The following is a 23,628-nucleotide window of genomic DNA, read 5'->3' on the forward strand; positions in this document are numbered from 1 at the left end:
CTATATGAAAATGATGTCAAGTTGTTTGAGCAGATTTTTCTTCAGGACACCTCTAGTACTTAAGTATAGAGCACTGTATTGCCACTATCAGAAAACAGTCTTACTTTTGTATGTCCCTTTATTTTATAGAATTATTTTATGGGAGCTGGACTCTTTCTGCTGAGGGAAAAAAAAGAAGTCTGGTGTTTGTGCTTTTATGTTTTTCTGACCAACAATTTTAGACAAATCTTCATTCTTCTAAATTTTAGTTTGAGTATCGAATAACCTATAAGATACAGAGTTCACATGCAGTTAGGAACTTTAAACTGATTCTGAAAGTCATATTAGGCTCTGATTGTCTTCTGATGTAGTGGTACATTTGAACCCCCTTAAGTTATTATGGTAAACTGGGTGTTCATTTGGGTCTGTATTCTCTGATAGTTACCCTTTTAGGATGTGAGTAATGGTGTAGATAATTCAGTGAGATTCCTCATTATGACACTTGAGGGCTTATAGGGGTGTCAGTAGGATATGGACATTGGATGAGGGTTTGATTTTGAACTTGAGCGTATGTACAGCCCTTTCATGAACCAAAGAAAGATGTATCGTTCAATGATAATTTGTATATGAGTATATTTTTGGAAAATTTTTGCCAATTATATGGACTATTTCTTTGCCATGCAGCACATTTGACTTATAGGTAGTCATATTTATCATTCTTTAACTTCTGGCTTTTGGAGTTTAAGTTAGAGTTAGAAAGGTTGTTCTTATTCTATAAACAATTATAATCTTTGTTTAGTAGATAAAGATATATATGTCTAAAATTAACTATTCAGTAATCAGTGTTAACTTGTATAGTCTTTCCAGGAAGCTATTTAATTGTTATCAGTTTACATTTTCTGTTATCTTAGTGTATGTCATTCAAACAATGAATTTTAATATACATGTAATTTTTTATAGACATTTTGAATAGAGTAAACCCCAGCTCATATTCAAGGGGAATAAAGAATGGCGCACTCAGCCGAGGTATGTTATTTTATGATTTTAGTTTTAAAGTGAAGTATTTTGACATCATTGATTATACAGGAATATATTCAATGTATTGTGTAATTTTAAAATACAGGTATTACTGCTGCATTCAAGTCTACAAGTCAACACTACACGAACCCAACATCAAATCCGGTGGCTGCCTCACCAGTAAATTTTCATCCTGAATCTAGATCTTCAGATAGTTCTGTTATTGTTCAGCCTTTGTCTAAACCTGTAAGTGTTTCTGAAACTACACAGTCAGCTCAGGGATACATAGGATATTATTTATCAATATCAACAATGCCCAGTTAAAATTCTGGACTACCTTGGGTAATCATCCAGTAGAATCATAATCAGCATCAGAAGCTGTCAATATCTTTGTTATAGCTCAACTAGTACCCAAATAATAATTGCAAGAACAAACTACCCAGGCTCTCTTGTATCAGGTAATATGCTTAAATTAAACAGGTACAGTATTGAAAACATTGCTATCAAAACATGAATAAAAAGTATAATCAGTAATGAATATTGCCTAGTGGCAAACTATTTCAGATTGTAAACTGGACCAAGTGTTCTTAGTTAATTGGGAGTATTGTTGAGAGGTTGTTGTAGCTTTTTATTCTGAAAACGTACTTTCAATAACTTAACAGAAAGTAATAGTTAATATTTATTGAGCTGTTAATATGTGTAAGGCTTTGTATTAAATGCTATACATATAAAATAGATGATTAATGAGAACCTACTGTAAAGCACAGGAAGGTCTACTTGATAGTTTGTAATAACCTATATGGGAAAAATGAATGGATATATTTTTATGTATGGCAGATTGACTGCTGTACATCTGAAATCAATACAATGTTGTAAGTCAACTCTACTCCAATAAAATTTTTAAAAAATGCTATACATAAATTAATCTCATTTAATTCTTAAGTGTTCCTGTGAAGATGAATTAGGCACTATTATTTATCTCTGTTTTATAGTTGAGGAAACTGAGACCCACATAGGTTAAATAATTCACTCAAAGTCACACAACTGGCAAATGATAGGTCTTGGATTTCAATATAGATGAACTCATAGTTTACATGTATTTGTATACATAATATACATATTTGTTATGTATAAATGTATACTCTTAAAAAAATGGAAGCATTACCTTAGTGTAGAAGTTTTCAAACTAGTGTCGTAGCCTTAGTACCCAGAGGTTTTCCTGAGATTCTTTCATGGGTTTGGGCTCAACAGATTTATCATAATAACATAAAGACACTATTTGCTTTTTTTACCGTATTAACATTTTACACTGATGATGCAAAAGCACTGGTGGTAAACCGATGGTGCCTTAGTATGTATAGTAATTTTTATATTAGTCACCACCATGCACTCACAATAAAAATTATTCTGGTCATACTCAATTCCCTTGATGAAGTATTAAAATGTTATTGATTTTGTTAACTTTCTACCCTTGAATATATGTGTCTTTAAAAATATTTTCTGTTATCAAATGGGTACTATGCATAAAGTACATCTGTGTTTAAAGTATGGTGATTATCTTGAGGAAAAGCCCTCAAAAGTGATTGAATTTTGAGTGGAACTACCAGAAGACCATTTTTTTACTTGAAAGAATGACTGACAAACCATGATGTACATTACTATTAACTTAGTGGTTTAAAACCATACCTTTTTATTTTTATTTTATTCATTTTTTACAAATTTTATTATAGTTGACTTACAAAGTTGTGTTAGTTTCAGGTGTACAGCAAAGTAAATCAGTTACAGATTCCTTTTCAGATTCTTTTCATTCCTTTTCAGATTCTTTTCCCATATAGGTTATTACACAGTTTTGAGTAATTACCCTAGTAGGTCCTTGTTACCTATCTTTTTTATGTAAGGTACTGTGTGCATATTAATACCAACCCCTTAATTTTTCCCTCCCCCCACCATTTCCCCTTTGATAACCAAAGTTTAGTTTCAGAGTCTTTGAATCTGTTTCTGTTTTGTAAGTTCTCTTGTATCTTTTTAAAATTAGATTCCAAATATTAATGATATCATATGATATTTGTCTTTCTTTTACTGCGATACTTTGCTTACTGTGATAATGTCTAGGTCCATGCAGATGGCATTATTTCATTCTTTTTTATGGCTGAGTAACACTCCATTGAATATATGTGCCCTGTTTTCTTTTTCCATTCCTCTGTTGTTGGAGGTTTAGGTTGCTTCCTTGTCTTGGCTATTGTGAATAGTGCTACAGTAAAGATTGGGGTGCATGTATCTTTCGTTCTTTTCGTATTATGCTTTTCTCCAGATACATGCCCAGAAGTGGGATTGCTAGATCATGTGGTAGTTCCATATTTAGTTTTTTTTTGGCAGGGGGGCTGAACCTAGGGCATATGGAAGTTCCCAGGCTAGGGGTCAGATTGGCACTACAGTTGCTGGCCTATGCCATAGCCACACCAATGTGGGATCCAAGCCGTGTCTGTGACCTATACCACAACTCTGCAACACTGGATCTTTAACCTACTGAGTAAGGCCAGGGATCGAACCTGCATCCTCATGGATACTAGTTGGATTCACTTCCACTGTACCACAATGGCAACTCCTATATTTAGTTTTTAAAGGAATCTTCATACTCTTTCCATAGTGGTTGCACCAGCTTACATTCCCACCAACACTATAGGAAGATTCCCTTTTCTTTACACCCTCTCCAGCATTTATTGTTTGTAGACTTTTTGATGATGGCCACTATGACTGTTGCAAAGTCATACCTCGTAGTTTTGACTTGCATTTTTCTAACAATTAGTGATGTTGAGCATCTTTTCATAAAACCACATATTTTTACTATCTCACAGATTATGTGGGTCAGGAGTAAAGTCATAGCTTAGTTGGATCTCCTACTTCATGAAGTCTCAAGGCTACATTCAAGGTGTGGGCTTTGAGCTTGCAGTCTCATCTGAAGCTCAACTGAGGAAATATCTGCTTCCAAGTTCTCATGGTTATTGGCAGCAGTTACGGGTTGTCAAATTGAGAATCTTAGTATTTTACTGGCTTTTGGCTGGCTCATAGCCAGGTGGCTCTTTCCAACATGACTTCTTATTTCCTCAAAGCCCGCAGGGGAGAGAGAATCCTTAGCAGAATCCTTAGCATAATCACATACAAAAAAGTTATGTATACTCTGTCATTTTTGCTATATTCTGTTGGTTTTAAGCAAGCCACATATGATTTGCACACAGAGGACATTGCACAGGACATGAATAGGGGTGAGCATCATGGGAGCTACTTTAGTGTCTGTCTGACCTCGCACAATGAATTCTTCAATCTCTCTTATTTGGTAGACAGTTCCTCAAAATTGAACAAAGTCCACCTGTCACTTAAAGGAAAAGAACTCAAAAGTATTTCTTGCCACTGATGAAATTTGAGCTATCAAGCAAAAATTAAAATTTTGAACAACTTGTATCTGCCATCATAATCTTGACAGCTTCCCAGTACATAAAGATTTTTCTGATGGGTGATGGTGTTAATAAACATGATTTTTCGATACTGTATAGTGAGCTCTGTTGAATTTTGGACATTCTGCATACTTCAAAAAACTCAGTATTTTCTAAATGATATATGATACAATAAAACCATTAGTGGATAATACTCATTTAGAGTGGAAGATAGACAATAGATTTTAATGTAACAAAGTTAAAAAATTCAGGGATAAGGAGCCAGATTCTGTTTTGGAATAGACTTTTAGGAAAATAACAACTCTTGAGTTTTGGTATAGTATCAAAAAAATATATCCACATTTATCTTAATGTGCTATTTGAAAATTCCTTTCAAATATCAATCTTTATGAAGCCAGTTTATATTTTCAACGCAAACCATGTATTCCTACAGAATGAAAGCAGAAGATATGAGAGTATAGCAGTTTTTGATTAATCTAGACATTAAAGAGATTTGCAGAAATGTAGAACAATGCCACTATTTTCACTGTTTTTTTGGTGTGTGTTTGCTAATAGCCATTTTTAATAGAAATGTTATTTATGTTAATCTGTAATGGATTTATTATTATTTAAAATGAAATTAAGTATTTTTAAAAATTCTGTTTTAATCTCTAATATAGTAAATATCAGTAGATAATAACCTGCCTAAATAAAAATCCTTTGAGTCCTCAGTAATTTTTAAATTTGTAAAGGGGTTCTGTAACCAAGGAGTTAGAGGTATTAAAAAGTTACCCCAAATGTGAAGATTCTTTGTTATTAGTTGGAATCTAATTACTCAGTGCTTTTTTCATGCTCTAATAAGGTATTTGGCATTGACCTTAGAGAAATAGTAAACTTTCCTTTAATGTTTGTTCTTTTTAACAATAAGTGAAACAACTACCGGAGCACCTATAAATTTTCTTGGCAGATATTCAAGTTCAAAACCAGAGTTGAATCCAGATATTTTTAGTATTTTCCTGTATTTCATATCATACTACTGTAAGGTAATCTGCATATTTTAAAAATTGATATTTTGAGGTGGTATCTTTCAGGAAGACTATTAAATTTAATTTCATAAAAAGGAAAGTCCATGGCTAAATAAACTTAACTCCCACTTATATTTTTAAAATGATATGTATCATAAAAACATAAGAGTATCTTTGGGTAAACACCTCCCCCAATTTCCTCCTGAATCTTTTCTGTGGTTTTAGCATTCTGAAATAATTAGTATTGAAGTGAGCCCTGGACTGGTAGTTTTAAAACTTAGATTGAAGCAAGAGACTTGAATGTTGATTCTGCCTTATTCTTAAGCATTGTCAAAACCTCTTTGAGCCTTATTTTCTTCATTTCTAAAATGAGATAAAATTTTACCCGGACCTCTGACTGTCAAATCCTGAATCCTAAGATGGCAAGCTACCCAAAATGTAAAGATTCTTTGTTATTAGTTGGAGTCAACTTAACTTGGTGGTTTTCTCATGCTTATTGTAAACTGTTTGGCACTTGGGGTAGAAAATCAACAGAAGAAACTATTATTTAATTTGCTTTGATAGATAAAAATCTTTTCAACATTGAACCCAGGGAATAAAAAATAACAAAGTGAGGATTGATATCTTTGGTGTTATAAAAGTTAGAAACTAGAGCTTTTTCTAATTCAAAATGTTTTACTTCTGTGGGCATAGTTTTTAAATCAGAGCACCTCAATTGCTGATTCCTGATCTTGGGGTGTTTTTAATTTAAAAGGAGAAATTTTGTCAGTTGTTCTGGGTGGATGGGTCTTGGAAATAATATACTTTGAAAAGCTCTCCAGGTGATTCCAATGTGTGCATACATTAGACTGTGCAGTTAAGAATGATGGGGATGTATTACAGAGTAAATTGAGAATCCTATGTAAGGGAATTCACTCCAAGTTTTGGAAGCCACTGTTTTTTAATAAATTATAATTACAGCTTTTCATTTTATGTTTTGTGTTTATGTGTGTATGTTTTCCATGTATTATTTCTATACTTCAATATCTCAAATTTCTTTCACATAGCGAGGCTATATTATTATCATTTAAAAAGTCAGTGTGATATAGTTAAGGTTATATCCTTTATAATTAGACCCATGTTCCCATTATAGCTTCATCAGTAATAAGTGGGGCTGTGTTGGGAACCTTATGTTACCACACCTAACCCTGTCTATAAAATGGGGTATAATATTGTTTTAATTAGTGCTGTTGTGACGACTACTTGATGATGTACATACAGTGTACCATGAAATGCATGTACGTTTAAAATACAATTGTGGCTGTTTTTTAAGTGTGAAAGTTTTATTTTTTATTTTTATTTACTTAATTTATTTTTTGTCTTTTGTCTTTCTGGGCTGCACCTGCAGCATATGGAGGTTCCCAGGCTAGGGTTGAATCGGAGCTGTAGCTGCCAGCCTACTCCAGAGCCACAGCAATGCCAGAGCCAAGCCATGTCTGACCTACACCACAGCTCATGGCAAGGCTTAACCCACTGAGCGAGGCCAGGGATCGAACCCTCAAACTCATGGTTCCTAATTGGATTCGTTTCCACTGCTCCATGAATGGGAACTCCAGTTTGAAAGGTTTAAAACTTGAAGTTCAGAAGTGACTTGCCCAGAGTTTTGTAGCTCAATAAATGCGTGGATCTTCAGGATCCCAGTCTACCACCTATCTACCCTTACTGTTGTGTTTGATATTTTCCTGAACTGTTTAGAAGACATTAAAAATTTCATGTTGGATAATTATTTTAACAAGTTTTTGTTGTGTATGCCTCCTCTCTGAAATTGTGGTGCTTAAATTAATGAGTTGTTTTCCTAGGAAAAGGTTTAAGAGTTAACTTTATACTTATGTTAAATAATTGATTTTGAAAATGCAAGTGAATATTTTCCATTTTTTTAAGTATAAATATTTGAAGAAGATATTTATCTTTTTTTTTTTCATTTTACTGCTGTACCTGTGACATATCGAAGTTCCCAGGCTCACGGTCAAATCAGAGCTGTAGCTGCTGGCCTATGCCACAACCACAGCAACACAGAATCCGAGTTGCATCTGTGACCTACATAGCAGCTCGTGGAATGCCAGATCCTTTAACCCACTGAGTGAGGTCAGGGATTAAACCTGCATCCTCATTCAAACTAGTTGGATTCTTAATCCGCAGAGCCACAGTGGGAACTCCTGAAGAAGATATTTATCTTGAAGCAAGATTGTGCTTGGTTATAATTAAGTCATATGGCATTACGGATTTTTTTTTTTTTTAATACCACACATTAAGGCTTAAGTGTGAATATCTGGCTGTTAGGCCTCAAATTATAGGAGTAATTTGGGTTACTTCAATATATTCCCATAACAACTTCTTTTCTTTTTTTTTTTTTTTTTAAAAAAAAAACAACAATCATTTATTTAGTCACAAATCTGCAATTTTTGCAAGGTCTGGTCAAGAAGGCTTATTTCTTCTTTTTAAAGTTAAGAAAAAAATTTTTATTGACGTAACATACAGCATTATTTTAGTTTCAGTTTACAACATAATGATTCAGTATTTGTATATGTTGTGAAATAGTCACCAAACTCTAGTTAGTCTGTCACTGTACATCATTACAGAGTTTTTTTCTTGTGATAAGAAATTTTAAGATCTTTCTTAGCTACTGTCACATATGCAATACAGCATTGTTAACTATAGTCACCATGGTGACCATCACATCCCCATGATTTATTTATTTTGTAACTGAAAGCTTGTACCTTCGACTCCCTTTACCCATATTTTTGTTTCAATAGTTTCTTATGGACAAACCAATGTCAACAGAAAAGTTAATAGTAAACCAAAATTCTTAAAATTTTTTATTCTTTAATTTTTAAACACAAAAGGAAGGCTTTCTGTTTTTATTTTTTTATTTTTAATTTTTTTTTTTAGGGCCACACTCACAGCATATGGAAATTCCCAGGCTAGGGGTCAAATCAGAGCTACAGCTGCCGGCCTACACCACAGCCACAGCAACGCCAGATCTGAGCTTTGTCTGTGACCTCCACAGCTCATGGCAACGCCAGATCATTAACCCACTGAGTGAGGCCAGGGATCGAACCCGCAACCTCATGGTTCTGAGTCAGATTCATTTCTGCTGAGCCATGACGGGAACTCCTGTTTTTATTTTGAAGTAATATGTATTTTGGTGGGAAAGTTTAGAAACAAAGAAGAGTACATATTGTATTTTGATTTCTTTTTTGTCCCTTGAAGACAGAGTATAAAGTATATCAATCAGGACCATACTGTATACACAGACATGGATTTTTCTTTTTACATTAACATTCTACTTTGCAAATAGTATATGTTATTATTTTTTAACTCATAAATTTTAATTTTATTTCAAACTAATTTTAGACTTAGGAAAAATAATACAATATATCCCTAACCTAGTCTCCCCTAATGCTAATATCTTATAACTCAGTTGTAGGCCTTGTTCAAATTTTACCAGTTTTAATATTAATGTCATTTTTCTTTCCCAGAATCCTATTCAGGATCACACGTTACAGTTTGTTATTTCTTCTTAGTCTCTTCATATTTTTGTACTGTTCCTTATTCTTTGTCTATCATGACTTTGATACTTGTAAGAGAAGTTGGCAGTTATTTTGTATTGTATAATTGCCATTATCTTTATTTGCATTTCTTTAGTAAGTTGGAAGAAAGTTTTTTGTATGTATTGATAATTTGTATTTTGCTTTTGAAATGCCTTGGTTTATGTCTTTTGCCTGTTTTTGTTTTTAAGTGACTTTATCCCTTTTGATCTTTAAGCATTATAGATCTTAAAGCTTTTGCTTGTTATATATTGTGATGTATAAAATGGTTCAAAAGTCACTCTGAGAAATTATTCTCTAGTCTTTTTATAAATAGCTTTGGAATCGTGTATGTGTGTGTGTGTGTTTATGTGTGTATATCAGTGTATTTAACATATAATAGTTTCGCAGTCTGTTTATAGTCCTAACTTACATTGACCACGCTTTTTATAATTGTTTATACTAAATATATGTGGTGGCTAACATGTAAAATTATACTACTTTATACTTGACTATATTATGAGTCATCTCATACTTTTCACTTCTCTCTTCTTGATACCTTTCTGCTAGCTGGGACCACCCTTTCTCCTGATGGAAAGGCTGATACTCCTTGAGTCTAAGCCCTCCAGGAGCAGAGCAGCTGTCCCAGATCATTCCTATAAACAATTTCCATTCTAAACCCTGTGTGCATGGCTTTCTTACCTATTCACCCTGCTGACAAGGCAGCTTTCATATTTGCCCAATGAGATAGGAGATTGCCTGGCCTAGAATGGCTTTCTGTGGGATGGTAAGAAGAGTGGGGGACCCGTTCTTTCTCTTCCTGACCCTTGGCTTATAAATTTTGCCAATAAAGATGATTCCAAAACTTTTACCAGGTGATATATTTATCCTTAACCCTGATGCACCATACTGCAGATTAATTTCCAGTTTGTTTGCCCTGCTCTTTTATCTGTGGGGTTTATAAAGATAGAGGAGTTTTTAAGTTTGTACTTAGGTCAGTATGTTTTCTTATTTTCGTTCGTTGCTTTTACCCAAAGATTTTGATAAGTTCTGCTGTTTTCCTTTTTGATAGGAATACTGCATTTTTAGTAACTCTTACCTTGAAAAAAAAGGAGAATTTGCCCCCTCCCCCCCCTCATTTAAATTTTCTAGTTAGGAATAAGCCTGTTCTAAGTTATTGCTTGTTTTCAGTTTTAGTAGATGATAATTTTAGCAGATATCAATAATTGTCTTTGTGTTTTATGACATACTAGAAATGGAATCATCAAAGGTTATCCTTAAAATATTGGCATACAGTTAAATTTGCCTTTACAGAAGTTTATGAAAAAATAATTATAACTACATCGAATACATGTCATGTTCTCCCTTTGAAATATTTTGACAGGGTTATATAACCAACTCATCACGAGTTGTAACTAATAATTCTTCAGAATTACTGTTTGACTTGACCCAGGATACAGGCTTACCACATTACCAAGGAGGAACAACACTTTCTATAGCAGGTTGGTTTTAGCATTTTTTAAAAAAATTGGAAAAAGAAACTTGATGAATATGCAAATGGAGTTGGCTTTCTGTATTGAAGTGCATCCCTTCATGTTAAGTTTTTCACATATTGCAAGGTGGAATGGTGCTGACTGTTCTTGAATGCCTTTCTTGGTAATTTTAAATAAAATATTTAATAATAGAGTATTTTCTTTCTTTTTGTTAATTAAGTAGGCTAGCCAACTGAACTTATTTTTGTTTGGTATTAAACATGGGCTGAAAAATCTTAATTTCTGTTTTTTTTGTTTTTATTTTTTTAAATTTATTGATCTTTATTTTTTCCCTTATGGTTTACAGTGTTCTGTCAGTTTTTTACTGTGTACAGCAAAGTGACTCAGTCACACACATATATATATATGTGTATATATATATATATATACACACACATACACACATATATATATATATATATACGTTCTTTTTCTCACATTATCCTCCATCCTATTCCATCACAAGTGACTAGATATAGTTCCCTTTGCTATACAGCAGGATCTCATTTTTATCCACTCCTAATTCATCTACTAAGCCCAGACTTCCAGTCTATCTCACTCCCTCCGCCTTGGCAACCACAAGTCTGTTCTCCAAGTCAATGCACTTCTGAAAAATCTTAATTTCTGTAAGTTAGATAAGTCATCTGATTCCATAAATACTCTGTTAAAAGAAGTATTTATTAGGTTCCGTGGCCACTAGTGTGGAAAAGTGTATAGTTAATCTCTTAACTAGGTTAGTATTTTTTTTGTCTTTTTAGGGCCATACCTGCAGCTTATGGAGGTTCTCAGGCTAGGGGCCGAATTGGAGCTGAAGCTACTGGCCTACACCACAGCCACAGCAATGGGGATCTGAGCCGCATCTGTGACCTCCAGATCCTAATCCACTGAGCAAGGGCAGGGATCAAACCTGCATCCTCATGGATGCTAGTTGGGTTTGTTAACTGAGCCATGATGGGAACTCTGGTTGGTGTATTTCTATTTAATGAATGATTTAGATATGAAATATGGTTATAGAGTACTATTATGAAATGGCTGCAATGAATTTGTCTGTAGTCAGCACTTAGTAAGTACCCATTGAAGGAGTAATGAAATTTCCCTATTGAAGAAGGGCTATTTTTATTATTTACTATAACAAAGTTTTTCATTAACCTAAGATAAATTAGTATGCTATGAAAGAATTTTATCTTGTTGAAAATTCCTTGTGCAGGCAATTATACTTTGTATATTAGCAATTTTGATGTATTTCAAATATTTAACTAAGTAAAGATTTGGGAGAATTTTTAGATTATTTACTAATAAATTGGTGTGGAAAAGTGACCAAACACTTCCCCAATTTTTTTATAGCAGTATTAATGGGAAAAATGTTTTTTTATGTGATAATGTTTAGTTGATATTCATTTCTTTGGCTATCACTTCCGTATTTGTAAAAACTAGTTAGTAAAATAGGTAAGAACCAAAAGAAACAAGGAGGAAAAAAGAGTTGTCTTAAGTCTGATTTTACAAATCACATGGACTTTATTTATAGAAAAAGCCTTAATTCCTGAAACTTCTTGGGACTAAGGACAGTGACTCCTGCTCTCCTTCTGAGTTTTTTACTGCAGAGAGAAAAACTTTAGTCTGTAGATTTGAACTGTTATTCTTAAGATTTTTGTAGTCTTTATCAAGTCTCTTTGCTTCAGTTTTCTTACAGTATTAAGGTGAAGATTTTATTTTTCATATTGAAAGCATTCATTCTCCAGACCTGCAATCAGCCATTTGTAGATATAATTTTAATTCTTGCTTTTAGTTAGGGCACTCTGAGAACTAAAGGATAAGTAAAATGTGAAATGCATTATAAGCTTTAAAGGACTCAAAAACAGACGTGTGATTTGAATTATAATAGGTACAATATGTTCAGTAGTACAATTAACTAATCAGAGTCAAGTGATCATGGATATTTGGAGAGAACTGGGTTTGAGTTTGATCTTGAATGAGAGTAGGATTTTTACTAGCAGAAATAGAGGTTTTGAGTATAGGAAACAACACAGGCCAAAGACAATAGAGATAAGTTAAAGGGTTAGAATTTAAAATTCATAAATGCAGAGTAATTTTATTTCTTAGGTTAAAAAATTCTTATATTAAAACAATCTATTTGTACTCTCTAGCATCTTATATTATACAGTCAGAATCTTAATCCAAAATACCAACACTTATTGGTGTTTCAAGTAACCTAAGCATCTCATAAGAATGCTAATGTGATTACATAAAATCTTCCTTCCCCAAGTAACCATAGTATAGCTATCAGTAATCATATTCTTTGAAGGGGGGGGGGATAATTTTTTGTTATCTCAAAGGATGAAACAAAGGAGCCAACTACTGTAATACTCTTATTTTCTTAGCATATTTCCCCTTATTAAAAATTTGACAGGTGAATCTATTAGAATAATTTTCCCCTCTAAAGTAAGTTAATAATATAAGGTATTTTGTTAGTAATGATAATAGCTGTCTTTTTTTATTGAAGACTTTCTATGTGGCAGATACTGTGTTGGGTACTTTAAATACACTATTTTATTTGATCTTAAAACAGCTTGTTAAAATAAGGTATTACAACTCTTACATTACAAAAGAAGAAACCAGAGGCTCAAAGAAGTTAAATAAGCCAAGAATAAATAGCTAGTCAGTGATAGCCTGGATTTGAACTTATCCTGTTTGATTTAAAAGCCTGGAATATTTCTGATATATTTACTGCTTCTACTTTTAGTATGTAGTTTGGAATATTAAAATATGATATGTAGTTTTAAAATCCTTTTTATCAAGTACAATTATGTGTTATTTCCAAGGAGAACTTTTCCCCATCCTGTTACAGTCTAAATATCCCCGTTTCTCTGGGTAATACTCTATTTAATAAGACTAAAATCCTTCAGCTTTAAGATGATAGTTTTCAAACTAAAAACCATTTTTAGGAATGAAGTCCCTGTAAAAACAATTTTATGCAAAAGTCTAATAAATAAAATGTAAAACGAGAGTCAAACACACCCACTATATTCCCTAAGAGAAGTCCATTAGTCTCTGGAAAAGATAATTCGAAAACCATTGCACTGACTCCTTTCATTTTGCGGTGTTACCATTCACAATTAGTTGTTTGCACTTTGTATGTAGGAATAAATGGATAATGCAACCTAAAGCCATGAGTTGACCACCTTTCTGTTAAGTGGATAAATAATTAACTTTTTGTTAGACATTTTAAATTGTTAAATAAAAAGCTACTAAATTTTTGGATTTTTAATTTTTTTTACAAACTCATTCACTTAAGCACCCAACATTTTTTTGGTTGACATATTTTGCTCAGTCTTCTTTTGTAATAGCTGTTTGGGTATTTCTTTCTCTCTCTCTCTCTTTTTATTTTATTTTATTATTATTATTATTATTTTTTTTTTTTACAGCCACACTTGCAGCATATGGAAGTTCCCAGGCTAGGGGTCAAATTGGAGCTATAGCTGCCGGCCTACCCCCACAGCCACAGCAGCGGGGATCCAAGCTGTGTTTGTGACCTACACCACAGCTCACAGCAACGCTGGATCCTTAAACCACTGAGCAAGGCCAGGGATTGAACCTGCATCCTCACAGACAATATTTTGGGTTTCTAACCTTCTGAGCCACTGCAGGAACTCCTGGATATTTCTTTATTTGAAGCCATATTTAGTATTGTCTTGCATAGAAAGTTTAATTTTATGAATTATTTGAACAGATATAGTATGTAGATGTTTGTACAATTTCTTTACATTCCCTATCTTTTGATATATCTGTTTTTATCATTTTTATTGTCATTTTTATATGATAATTATATTACCTTTAATTTAGCTCCAAAGTATTTATACTTAGTTGTAAATAATATTCTAAACTCTAAAGATATTTTCCCTCTATTTAAATCATTGTAGGTATAAATGAAAGTTCATTTTTATCGAAACGTCCTTCTACTTCTGAAGTAAACAGTGTTAATCCAAAAAAGTCTAAGCCTAGTGAAGGTGTTTCTGGAACAAATTCCTCAGCTGTACTTTCTTCAGTTAAATCTCTTTCAGTGACATCTTCCCAGGCTATGCCATCAAAAGGTAAATATATAATGTGGCATATAAAAAAGAAATCATAGTATTTATATATGAATTATGGAAATTGTAGAACTATTAATAGTGGTTTTTAAAGATTAAAAAGTGATGTATTTTGAATCATGTATATTTTGAATTTTAGGTACCAATACCTCATCAAATCAATCTAAAAATGGGACACCTTTTCCAAGAGCATGTCCAAAGTGCAACATTCATTTCAATCTTTTGGATCCTCTCAAAAATCACATGAAGGTAAAACTTTCAAAACTTAATTTTAAAAAGGTTTGCAAAAAAGAAAAAGAGTTCACATCGTGGCACAGCAAAAATGAATTCGACTAGGAACCATGAGGTTGCAGGTTCGATCCCTGGCCTTGCTCAGTGGGTTAAGCATCCAGTGTTGCCCTGAGCTGTGGTGTAGGTTGCAGACGTGGCTTGGATCTGGTGTTGCTGTGGTTGTGGCATAGGCCAGCAACTGTAGCTCCTAGCCTGGGAATCTCCGTATGCCATGGGTGTGGCCCTAAAAAGGAGAAAAAAAAAAAAGATTTGCAAATCCTTAAATATATTGATTTATAGTAAATAATAATTTGTTCAAATATTTGGATAAGAAATATTCTCATATTGGTATTTACATATAACTTATGTAAAAATTTATATTCATGATTGTCTTCATATAAGATTTTAAAATTCCTTCTGAATCATCAAATTTTAAAGATTAATTTCATATCCATTATAATGTATACTTATTGTAATTTTAAATGAAAACTGCATTAATCAGAACATCTTATTTACTAGCTTATGTGCACTTAAAACTTTTTTTAAAAAGGCCTTTTATTATGTGTTTAATATTTCAAATAAGTTAATAATTTCATTTAGTTACCTTACTTTATTGTCCATGCTAAAATGTGCATGTCACACAATGAAAATCTTAGTTTTGCATTTAATTTTCAACACTCAGATATAAACTCCAAATGGTGGAGCGTTTCATATGATATAATTGTTTTAACTTAGTCCAGAATATATTTTGTGTAATTGCTATAAATTAATTTGAGCTTTTCATTGTACAGGAAGCTCCTAAAATTAGACTTTAAAAACTTTTCAAAGTACAAATGAAATTGGAGGTTTAGGTAGTACTTCCCGTAAAATATTTTAGTAGATATTACACTACCCTGCTGTGTCTGTATAAAGATAGCCTTTATTCCTCCTCTGTGCCCAATATCAATGTAAGGAAGTGAGAAAGAGAAAAGCAGTGTAGATCATATGGAAAAAAGAAAGAAGGAGAAGGATGCAATGGAAAGGAAATATCAAAGGAAAAGTTCTTGCTCACTATTTCAGAGATTGATAGATCTTTATTGAAATTCAGTATTTTACCAGAAAAGTTAAAAAAAAAAAAAGGAACTTTTTAAGAATTTCAAATATAGTCTCTTTATTTACATACAGAACTATTTTTGGTCTGTCACTGTTTCCAGCTCATAATGTGTAGTCCCTGATAATTGCACTTTTTTTATTCTTATATGAGAATTAACCTGTGCAAGTGCTTTCAGTTTTCCTGTTTATATAATATTTTGGTGAGATATCTGATGTTTTTTATGTTTTGCATTTTGGATAGAGAGAAAAAAGAAAGGGTAAATTCTTTAATTATTTGAGTAGGTAATACAGTCAGATGATAATTTAGTTTACAAAGGCATGCAAATAAAAACTCTCACCCCTGTCTCTTATTTACCTGGTTCCCAGTGTGACCATCAAAGAAAATAATTTTTTTTCTTTTCTTTTTTTAAGGGCTACACCTGTGGCATATGCAAGTTCCCATGCTAGGGGTTTAATTGGAACTATAGCTGCAGGCCTATGCCACAGCTATTGTAACATCGGATTTGAGCTGCATCTACAGACCTGTGCAGCAGCTTGCAGCAATGCTGAATCCTTAATCCACCGAATGAGGTTCAAACCCGCATCGGGTCCTTAATTCACTAGGCTCCAGAAAATAATTTTTATTAGTTTATTTTCTGTCCTCCCTGACTTTCTTTCTGTATAAACAGGTGAAAACTTATTTCCTTTCTGTTTTGTATGTAACCTGTAGCATATTATATACACTGTACCTAAAGGGATTGGCAACTATTTTCCAAAATGTCTCTGTACTTCTAAAACATATTATAACATTGTTTATGACTACTCATTTTAGGATCAACCAAAATTTCATGTAATAAACACTATGTAGCACTTAAAAAAATGATGGAATCTCTATAATGATGACATGCGGAAGGTAGCTTTAAGATATATTATTGAACTAAGCTTAGTTTAATGTGGCTAGCTTATTATATTTATTTTATCATAAAGACATCTTAGAGAATAGTCACCAACTCTAGAACAGGAAAGCATAAAATTGTGGAGACATGTTCTAGCTTATGCATTTTATGTATCAGTTAAAGTTTTAAGGTTAAAATAATTTCCATTTTGAAAAAATTTTGATTTTTAGATTATTTGTAAATGAGTTTTTTGCTTTTATTATAAGTAGATGACTATACCACAGACATGTTTTTTTTAATGAAGACTACCTAAACCATAATTCAAATATGCTACAATAATAACAATTTACTTATATGAGACCATGTGCAAAACAACTAAGCTTTTTTTTTTTTGCCTTTTCAGAACCGCATCTGTTGACACATGGAAATTCCCAGACTAGGGGCCAAAACAGAGCTGCAGCCTCCGGCCTACATCACAGCCACAACATCGCCAGATCTGAGCTGCATCTGCGACCTACCCCACAGCTCACAGCAATGCCGGATTCCCTGACCCACTGAGTGAGGCTAGGGATTGAACCCACATGCTCATGATACTAGTTGGATTTATTTCCACTATGCCACAAAAGGAAGTCCCAGACTATTAAGCTTAAAATAAATTATTCCTTTTAGTCCTTAGAAAGTTCTTTGAGATAGACGTTTTTCTTATTGTCTTATTAGTCAGTTAATTGGCATAACTGGCATTCAAACCTTTAAAGATAAAAAGCTCAAATTCTCCCAAAGACTTATTTTTTTTCCTTTTGACAAGTATATGGGCTATTTAATGTTACATGAAAACTTGAAGATAGGTATGTTATTTCTTTTTTGGGGTATGGAATTTGATGTTTATTAACCAGATCTAGATTATTAAGGACATTATTTTGATATCTATATCTTCACTTTTTTTTTTGTCTACTTGCTCTGTAGAAATTGAGTTGAATTGAAAAATACCACATCTCAATCCACATCTTTCAGTACCAATATTTTCTTTAGTGTATTGCATTTGTTTCAAGATTGTTGCTGTTTTTTGTGATACAGATGGATCTCTTTTACAACTGTATTGTGAATGCATTCTTTAGCATTTTTATAGAATGTCCTTTTTTGCCTTAAAGTTTAATGCCTTTTAGGCTCACAACCATTGTTTTCTTCTGGTTTCTGTTTGTCTAGCATATTCTTTATCCTTTTATTTTCAACTTTTTGTCACTCTGTTTTAAGCACGTCTCTTGCTTTATTTAGGCAGTATTGTGATCCTTTGTGACCCTATATGAAAATCTTTTTTGTTTCAGTAATTGAGTTAAATTTATTTTCATTGGTGTGATGGAGTTATTTGATCTTGGTTCTGTCACAATTTTTTTGCCCTCCCTCCCTTCCTCCCTCCCTCTCTTCCTTCCATTGCTTTATATGTATGTAGTTTGGGTTTTTAGGGGAGTCGTATTTTTGTTCTCCTGTTTATCCTTTTCCTTCTAATTTTAATGTTAATATAATTCCAATAGTCCTCTATTCCTTTGGCATTCTCTACTATTAAAATTGATTAAAGTAGCATTAAATTTCCTATTCCTAACCTCATCCTTACCTTCTTCTCTCCTACTGATTTTAATCAGTATTATCATTCTGTTTACCTTTGTACTATTGAAAACACTCATATCTCTACTTCTTTATTTGGTAGCTCTAAATTATACTCCTTGGTGTGCTGGTATCATACCTGAAGCAATCTATAAACTTTCTTGACCTCATACTTACTGTCCCTTAACCCCTTCTCAGTTTTCATTTTTCCATTGTCAGAGCATGTAACATTTTCATTCAGTTTTCTTAACCTTATTTTCCTATTCATTTTAATTTTTTTCCACAGGAAATATACTCAGTGTTCATCACCAGTCTTTTTTGTCGTGATTTCTTTGGTTATCTCTTGTTTGATTGAAATCCATCCTCTAGTAATTTCCTCAAAAATGGCCCATTTCTCTAATAATCAGGGATGTTCAGCATTTTTTCATGTGCTTGTTGGCCATCTGTATATCTTCCTTGGAGAAATGTGTATTCAGGTCTTTTGCCCATTTTTCAATTGGGTTGTTGGCTTTTTTGCTGTTGAGTTGTATAAGTTGCTTGTATATTTTAGAGATTAAGCCCTTGTCAGTTGCATCATTTGAAAGTATGATAATGTGTGAAAAAGGAATGTACACATGTATGTTTAACTGGGTCACCATGAAGTACAGTAGAAAAAAAATTGTATTGGGGAAATAACAATTAAAAAAATAAAAAATAATAAAGTACTTTCAAGAATAAAAAAAAGAAAAAAATGACACAGAACAGTGTTTTTTGAGTTTTTTCATGTTTAAAACAGTTTGACTATAGTTCATTCTTGAAAGACAGTTTAGTAGAGTTCCTGCTGTGGTGCACTGGGTTAATGAGCATTCCAGTGCAGTGGCTTGAATTGCTGCAGAGGTGTGGGATCAATCCCTGGCCCAGTGCAGTGGGTTAGGGAATTCGAGGTAGCCCCAGCTGCGGCATAGATCATATTTTTTAACTTGCTTTTTTGCCTCTTGAATATTTTCTGTAAGATATTTTGCTTTACTCTCAATTACTAAATCCACCAACCTAGTTCAGTGTACCTTGTCCATTCTTGGTTGTCCATGGTTTATCATTCATCTGTTTTATAGGGATCTGAAACTTTGTTTAAAAGATATTATGGGAGTTTTTGTTGTGGGTCAGTGGTAACGAACCCGATTGGTAACGAACCCAACTGATATCCATGAAGATGCGGGTTTCTCAGTGGGTTAAGGATCAGCATTGCTGTGAGCTGTGGCATAGGCCAGCAGCTGCAGCTCTGATTCAATCCCCTAGCCTGGGCACTTCCATACACCGTGGGTGTAGCCCTAAAAAGACAAAAATAAATAGATGAAAAGAAGACAGTGAATGAAATTTTGTATGTTTATTTTAGAAATCTGATCCTTGTCTTAATTTTTTGTTAAAAAGTGGAAGAACAGCAAGCAATTGATCATCTGTTATGAGTTTCTGAGTATTTAGAGTAACTTAAACTTTTTTAGATATGAATTAGACATTTCAGAAGAATATGAACCTGAAGCCTCCTCCGATGTAGATTACTTAGATTATTTTATAGATTTCAGAAGAGAATCAGTTCTGAAAGCCAGATTTAATGTTTGAGTATGTTAAGATTATCCACATTTCTAATTAGGGATACTCATCTGTATTGTTATTTTTGTGCATTATAATTTTTTCCTCTTGATGTTTGAGATCATCCCTATGGTAAAATTGCAGATAAAGTGAGGAGTTTTGTCTATCAAAATAAGGTTATTGGTACACATCATATGTAGTAAGACACATGTATTAAATCATTTTTCTGATAGTACTAGTGGGTTTACCATGATTCATCCTTTTCTCCATTTGTCCTTAAAGTCAAAAACAGTATTTTTTTTTTTTAAGAAGGAACCGAGCTTTGTAAAGTCCTCTATAACAGTTTGACTTTCCTAACTTTAAGCTCTTAAATATTATATGTGTCTGAAGAAGAATCGAGAAACAGCAAAGCCTTTCTCATTTCTCTCTTTTTATTGTGGTTTCATTTCAACTCTATTCAGAATTGTAGACTACAGAGAATCATACTGTATGAGAGAACTAATGTACTTATTCTCATTTAGCTATGGGTGCAGCCTTAACTCCTTAGCACAAATTATATAACTTCTTGTTAGTTCATTTTATTTAGTATTTTTTTCCCTCTTTTGGATGTGTTTTAGATTTTTTTTTTAGTGTGTGTTTTTCTTTATAGGTTTCAAAATTGACAAGTGAATAAGAGCATTTGAGGGAAATGTTATAGATCTGTCTTGCATCAAAAGCCCAGCTTCCCCATGTGACACAGAAAGATACACCAATAATCTAACATTTCAATATGGCAGGAGAGGAAGTAGATGCTGTTATCTAAATGGAATAGAGTTATGTTTGGATTTTCAAGCTTTTTTATGTTGCTACTAATTTACTAAATAACATGGTTAGGAAGAGTTTATCAGTTGGTTTTGTTGTAAAAGAATTACATGGATGGCTTGTTTAAAAATACAGATGTAGGGCCCTAGCTGTAGACTTTGTGGTTTATTGGTTTGAAGTGGGCCCAGGAGTTAGCATTTTGACAAGCACTTGTGATTTTCCCAATGCAGGTCTTCCTAGGATTGCCTTTTCAGTAAAACTGCTTTAGAGAAATTCTAAAATTGAAAAATATGTGCAATAAATTAGTTTTATCTTATTGAAAAAAAAAGGCTCATATATGAAAGTACTTTACATTAGAACCAGTTTATGTGACATCTTGATTTTAATTCACGAGGATCTAAATTTCACCTTCAAATATTTAAGCACTCAGTATTTCAAGATATAACTGATGCTTCTTTTGTTTTTTCGCCCATACATTTTCTAACATTTTTGAGTCAAAGGAATGGCAAGTTAGCAGTGCTCAGTGTCTGCTTTCGACCAGATGCTATGAAATTTAGAATATCACTTGATAATTAAACATTCACATTCAGGCATGTAAAACAACACTTCCTTTCTGTACTCTGTAATGGCAGGGATATGAGTAATGTTTAGTTAATTTAAGTATTATTAAATATTTACATCTGGAAAGGTAAATTGTAAGGAAAAATTATTAGATCAATAGCCAAGTCCTAGTTTTAAGATTTTTCTTTTCTTTCTTTAAATTTTTTAAAAGATAATAGATGTTTACTGTTTAAATTTTTTAGAATTTGTTTATACATATTCACAAGCATTTGGTGAATATTTTTTCAGATATATCACCAAGCATAGCTTTACATAGTCTGGACTTAGTTATAAACAAAGAACCATATTTTGGTATCTAATTTTTTAAAGAGATAAATAAGGCTTCTATTTGTTCTCTTTCAGTACTGTTGTCCAGATATGATAAATAACTTTTTGGGACTGGCTAAAACAGAATTTTCAAGTACAGCAAATAAAAATAAGACTATTGATTCAGAAAAAGGAAAATTGATCATGTTAGTTAATGACTTTTACTATGGAAAACATGAAGGAGATGTCCAGGAAGAACAGAAGACTTACACAACCTTTAAATGCTTCAGTTGCTTGAAAATACTTAAAAATAATATTAGGTATGTAAACACTCATTTTTATTTTTACCTAAAAATTGGAATGGTACAGATATCAATGTTCTATCTTTATCTTCCATTTTTAATGTTATTCTAGATAGGTGATTTTAACACTTTGTACTAAGAATAAAGGCAGATTGTCCTACTGAAAAGCTTTTGACCTTTCTTGTATTTTAGAGTTGATGTTAAATGTAGTTGTATTTCTTTAAAATAACTTAAGAAATGACAAACTATTTCAAATAAAACAAAGTTAACTCATTTTCCCTTTATTATCAGTGATCTAGGAATTTTCATGAGATAATTTTCATTTTTAGCTGCCTTTGAATTTTATTTTTCTTTATATCACAGGAAGAACCACTTATGTTTTTTCAAGTTTGACCTCATATACTAATCTTACTTAATGCTCAAATCTTTCAATTCATGTTTATAATTTTTAGAACATTTACGTTGCAGGAAAATGAGTCTTCTTTAGCAAAGTCTCAATTCTAAGAAACATGACTGCTTTAATTTTAAATTTTAACCCCTTTAAAAATGAGAGATTTAATTTCAGTGGAATTTTGAAAATTTCATACATGTATACTTTAAATTTTAGGAGTTATACTTTGTAATGGCATGTTAGTAGCTGTCTTCCTACAAATAAATGATTTAGTAACAAAAGCAAAGTAAAAAGATATATTGATGGATATTTTTCATTGGTTATATGCTTGAATTTATAGTTGGTAAGGTTTTTCTATCATTTTATTTTAAAAATTTTCAGCATTTGGCATTGTTTAATATATTTTATAATGGACTCTTGTTTAGTTATCATCTTGATTCTACCATTAACACTTAATTGTACTTGCTTTAGCATGTATCTATTCATCCTTCTTTCAAACTATTTGGGTTTCTTTCATGCATTTCAAAGTAAATTCCAGATATCAGTGTCCTTCCTTTAGATAAGGCGTGTATGTGTACAAACATATATATGTATACCTTTTTATGTTTTCCCTGATAATTATTATTTGTAATTAGCTACATGTAGGTTACTTCTAGGCCCAGCATTTATTTTATTTTCCAGTGAGTTCTTGGGTCCAAGAAGAAACATATTAAGAAACCTTGAAATACACTGCGACAAACTCCTATAACAATTATTTTGTTTATCGTAGTGCTTTAAAGTTTTAAAAAATTCTTTTACATACATTATTTCATATGACTTTTCACATTTATCTCCTTTTATCAGACCTTTTACAGTCAGCAGTAGCTAATGGTCCAAGTAGTTTAACAGAAGGGATATTGTACTTTGTGATAAAACACTGAAACAATATTACAGAATCCTGTCTCCTGTTTCCAATATTTTTACAGTTTTAATAGTAAAATCACCAAAAATCATGCTGATAAATATAGTAAAATGCATAGAAATATAGTTCACCTACTTAGTTCTTTATTATGCTTAAGTATTATGTATATGATATGATGTTTCCACAGTAGGTTTTTGGATTTTCCTTTGAGATTAACACATTAATATTAAACATATGAGTTAAAAAAGTAAAAAGTTTCTTTTTTATAATTGTTTCAGAATACTAGTTACGTATTTCTAGAGTATCATAATATATAGAAATTTTAAGCA

The 23,628-nt window shown here is 32.4% G+C and overlaps 1 protein-coding gene across 12 annotated transcripts in view; it reads left to right on the forward strand.

The window, feature by feature from the left end:
• ZNF280D (zinc finger protein 280D) overlaps positions 1 to 23,628 on the forward strand; it is a 125,913-nt gene that overhangs the window by 28,854 nt on the left and 73,431 nt on the right. For 11 of the 12 annotated variants that reach the window (XR_002344724.1, XR_001306182.2, XR_002344729.1 and 8 more), the window contains 6 exons: positions 940 to 1,005; positions 1,103 to 1,242; positions 10,403 to 10,520; positions 14,468 to 14,638; positions 14,775 to 14,884; positions 21,802 to 22,025. Coding sequence is in view for 7 of the 12 variants with exons in the window: in XM_021094794.1 (XP_020950453.1) it covers positions 940 to 1,005; positions 1,103 to 1,242; positions 10,403 to 10,520; positions 14,468 to 14,638; positions 14,775 to 14,884; positions 21,802 to 22,025 (829 nt within the window). In the remaining 5 variants the exon portion in view is untranslated. The remainder of the gene's footprint in view (positions 1 to 939; positions 1,006 to 1,102; positions 1,243 to 10,402; positions 10,521 to 14,467; positions 14,639 to 14,774; positions 14,885 to 21,801; positions 22,026 to 23,628) is intronic. The other variant, XM_021094773.1, reaches the window with a different exon arrangement.

The sequence above is a fragment of the Sus scrofa genome, chromosome 1 (assembly GCF_000003025.6).
Source record: "Sus scrofa isolate TJ Tabasco breed Duroc chromosome 1, Sscrofa11.1, whole genome shotgun sequence".
Lineage (NCBI taxonomy): Eukaryota > Metazoa > Chordata > Mammalia > Artiodactyla > Suidae > Sus > Sus scrofa.